The sequence below is a fragment of the Frankliniella occidentalis genome, unplaced genomic scaffold, assembly GCF_000697945.3.
Source record: "Frankliniella occidentalis isolate FOCC.00 unplaced genomic scaffold, Focc_3.1 Scaffold36, whole genome shotgun sequence".
Lineage (NCBI taxonomy): Eukaryota > Metazoa > Arthropoda > Insecta > Thysanoptera > Thripidae > Frankliniella > Frankliniella occidentalis.
In genome coordinates, this window is record NW_026267166.1 from 439,513 (window position 1) to 443,845 (window position 4,333).

Genomic DNA, 4,333 nt, shown 5'->3' on the forward strand with positions numbered 1-4,333 from the left:
CGGGCCTCTCCGGCCGGCCCACCGGACTGCTCATCCACCTGGACTTGCGCCTAATGAGACACCAATATGCCCTAATTCGGGTGTGCGCGCAAGACTTTTAGGACCTTCGCGCCCGCGGCGTTGTGGCAGCACTGCGGGCGGGGGTGGTGCCGGGCAGGGCGGCGGCAGGTGGGATGGACGGCGGCAGGACCGCGCGCCACATGAGTATGACAAACACAAATTCTCTTGCTTTTTTATTGGCTGGGCTGTAAAATGTCGAACTTAAAATCAGGTCAGATGAGTCCGATGAGGCAATGATGATAGCCAAAGCTTTGCTGGAATATGCCACCCTGCTTCGATTGTTGCTGTCGGATTCAAGGTGTTAAGCAAAAATAGTAGCATACACTCTAAATCGTGGTGGATTTTTCATCGAGCTAATTTGTGTATGAAAAGATACAATTTTTGTGAACATCTACACGAAATGTAGTTATTACAAATTCGCCTCGTACCTCGTAGACGAAACGAAAATATGTGCAGTGTGAGGGTGCAAATTTGTCACTGGCAAGATTCAGAATTGCAGTTGCTTGAGATGTGCATAAACAAGCATCTTACTTGGGATGAAAGAAGTCTCTTCAGATTTAGGGTGTATCTTTTGTTTTTAAAGCCAGACGATGGTTCAATGTTTTCCTTTCTTTTTTTTTTTTTTGTTCATGTTTTGGATAGTGGACACAACATTGCTGTGCCTCCTCGTTCTGCAAATCCAGCAGGGGGAAGTCGGGCTGGGCCGGAGAGCCGAGGGGGGTGCGCGTTTAGTAATTACGGTATCATTAGCAGGTGCTTAATGGGGTGCCGTGTATTAATAACAGCGGTAATGACTTTTAGATACCGGGGCATTTAATGTGCCGCGGGCGAGAGATAACACGGGGGACAACGAAGGGTCCTGCAATGCGATGACAATTTCTGTTGATACCTGACTGATTCTTAACCAGACGTGCCGAAACAATATCGACCTTGTTTCGTTCTGCATCGTTGTTTTCATTGAAATCCATCTGGTTTGCAAATTCACATTTCTCTTTGTTTATATCCGGCCTGCTGGGGCTTCGTTTCATGAGGAGTTGCATTCTGCGCGGTCCGTTTGAGGCGAATTGGGAGGAAGCCCGGAGAAAAGGAGGGGGGAGGAGAAAAGGGGGGTAGGGCGGAAGCTGTTAATTAGTAAATGAAAGATAAAGATCGAATATGATATAGTCCTACTGCCTCCCCCTCACAAGGGGGTAAAAGCAGAAATCTTCTCAAAACCGCAAAAACAATTAAATCACTTAATTTCCTTAATCACGTTTTTTATTTAAACTGGAAAAAAGGTAAGTAACGCCCTTCACCGCGTCACACTCTTATTGTGTGGCATCCCGAACGGTGACATTTATTAGGTCCCAAAGTCGGCAGCGCGCCCGCCGCTTGGTTCCCATAAAAGTCACCGTTCGGATAGAAAAATTGTAGCCCGGCTGGCGTTGTGCGGGGATAACACGTGCCCGCTCGCCCCCCTGTAACTCAGCCCTAAACGCGGGCCCTTGTCAAAAGTCCCGCCGCGCCGCGCCACCGCAAACGGCCCACAGGCGCAACTTTTTTCTTCTTTATTTTTCTCCCCTTTTCCTTCCGAAACGACTTTATGGCGTTGTAGTCCGGGATATTCAGATGTCTTCGGCCTTGTACTCTGTGGGCCGGCCCAACATTTAAGCGGGTTGGAGGGGGGGTTGGGGGGGGTGTCATTCCTCAGCGTCGCACAACTTATGCACTGCCGCTGCAGCGTGTCGCGAGCGGTGGACTCCCTCTCCCCCTCCTCTTATTTTCCTCTCTCTTTTTGCACTCATATTTTATTTTATTTTCTGCGTTTCGTTTCCCTTGTTTATATGTGTGTGGATATGCGTGGCTACGGCCGTATAGAAATTGCGTAAAACTTAAGGATGGGTAATAATGGTGACCCACCTCCCTGATTTCAGTCAGTGCCTCATTGAATATGGACCGCTATCTGATTACCCCACTTTCCCTAACAATCACACACACAAACAAAATGTTCGCTACAAGCAGGTAAACTTCTATGAAGAACTACTTGTCTAGGGGTGGAAGTCCTAGAAAGTTTCCGGAAAATTTCCCGGAAATTTTCGGAAATTTCCAACCATATGCTAGTCCTAAACACTGTTACCTACACCACCATACACTGGTGTGAGGTGAAAACAAACTACCCTCTACCCCCTAAAAATGACGTAAATTTCGTCTACGACCCCATACATCACCCGCGGTACACGGCGCGCGCGCGCACACACACACACAAACACTCCTGCCCAACGCGTCATCAGGTCAGGCGCGCTGCGGGGCGATGAGTGAACGCGGGGGGCACATAAATCCCCCCGCGGAGCGCAGCACAGCACCCCGGCCCGGCGAACACAAGTCTATTCCTCGTAGATTAAACGTGTCGCTGGTGGTTGTACCTCCGACATTAACTGCGCGCGGCGCTAGCTAGAGCAGCAGAGCGCTGCGTTGGCGCGGCGCGCGCGTATTTTCGGACCGCCTTTGCGTGGCGCGCGCGTTCTCTCCATTCACATCTCTTAAACCGGTGTTTTGCGGTGAAATAATGGCAAGATTACCGCGCGGTGCTGAGCTCCTCACTTTGGGAAACGCGTCCGCGAACGCGTCAGCTCAATGGTATGATGTGTGTACGGTCACTCACAGAGGAGGTGCAAACTTAGTCTTTGAGGCAGTCGTGTTCGCTGAAAATTTTAGGCCACAGGCAAACTGCTTGCTGGCATTTTATGCTATGGCCAATAATTTTGGACCCAAATTCTTTGGTAGGTTTATTCGACTTACTGAGACTTACTTTTGTTTGGTTTCTGTTGCAGACGGCGCTGCACTGGGCTGCGAAGCACGGCAATGAGGACGTCATCAAGCTGATCGCGGGGACGCACCAGGCCGACGTCAACGTCCGCTCCGTGAGTTTTGCTGCTTTCTTTTTTTTTCCGCCCCAAGTTTTTGTTTTTTCTGTATTATTTTTCTCGACGGCGTAAAAGGCGCGGAGGATCGGCCGCTGCCGGGGCTACGAGATGACGACGTGCCCCGAGGTGCGGGGCTGCTGTGCTCCGCGGAGGCTACCGGCTGCGATCGGTTACGCGTCGCGCCGAGTTACGCCCCTCCGCGCCGCGCCACGCCACGCTGCGCCCGGGGCCATGGTGTGTCGTGGTGGGCGATGCTCTGGCTGGCTCGACGGACGGACGATCGTGTAGTTTGGTTACAGCGGCCAAAATTTGTAATAATAGTCATAAAATTAATGACACACGCGATCGCGATAGTTGTGGTCAGCGCCTGACCGCTCCTTCCTTCTGCCCAAAGGAATTTTGTTCATGATTGTTGTTCTTTATATTATTAAAATTATTCCTATAAAATTAAGTAAGGAATGAGGTCCCTGTTTTTCGCAGAAACTGAATTAGAACCGATGAATTAAATTAATGCTTATGTGGTGTTTTGTTTTACTTTCTGTTTTTGGTTCTCCGTGGTGCGCCTGATGTGGATTTGGATCGCTGCGCGTGCAGAATGGAGTAAGTATTTTCAGCTCATTCATTCGCTCATACTCACTTCAGCCGGGACCCCACACCCCCATCACTCCTCTCACTCGTGAAATGGCTGCCGCGTATTAATTTCAGCTTTATTACGCGCTATAAACTGCAAAATAGATTTTTTGTCACTTCCCCCTTTGCGGGCCCCTCCCCTACCCTCCCCGCCCCGCCCCGCTGCCGCGCCGGCTCGCGTGGGGTCCTCCACATATGCCACCCCTTTTAAAGCGCGGGGGTTGAAGCGTGCATTTCAATCTCGGGGTGTCATATTTCACCCCTTTAGCCGAGCCGCCGCCACCCCTGGCCGCGCTGGGGTCCATAGTCCAGTAGTGCCGGCCGGGGTGTGGAGGCGGGGCGGGGGTGGTGGCAGGGCGCATCCGCGCGCGCGCCGCTGCAAGTGTTGCCACGGCTGGACTTTGCAGCAGCATGCACTGGCGCTTATTCCGCTCGGCCTCGGATATTGTTCGCAGCTCCTTTATTGGAGCGCTCTCCAGAGGGGCTCCGCGCTGCCTGGCGGGGGCGCCACCGCCTGTCGCTCCGCGCGCGCACCTCGCGCACCTCGAGCTCGCCGTCAACACGTTATTTGTGCCGCTGTCTGGAGCAGGACGCGGCGGCGGAGGCAGCTCGGCGGCAGCGCGTCCCAATGCATGAATGAATAATGCTCCTTCAGGCGCAGCCCTCGCCAGCCCGATCATATCTCAAGACGGCCGACTCCGCCCCCTGGCCCCCGCGGCCCACCCCCGCGGCCCGCCCCC

At 52.7% G+C, this 4,333-nt stretch overlaps 1 protein-coding gene across 1 annotated transcript in view; it reads left to right on the forward strand.

Moving 5' to 3' along the window:
* Positions 1-4,333, forward strand: part of LOC113202392 (ankyrin repeat domain-containing protein SOWAHB) — a gene marked incomplete in the record, with an annotated part of 141,076 nt that overhangs the window by 124,140 nt on the left and 12,603 nt on the right. Inside the window, 1 exon segment of the mRNA XM_052266230.1 lies at positions 2,871-2,960. Coding sequence (XP_052122190.1) covers positions 2,871-2,960 — 90 coding nt within the window.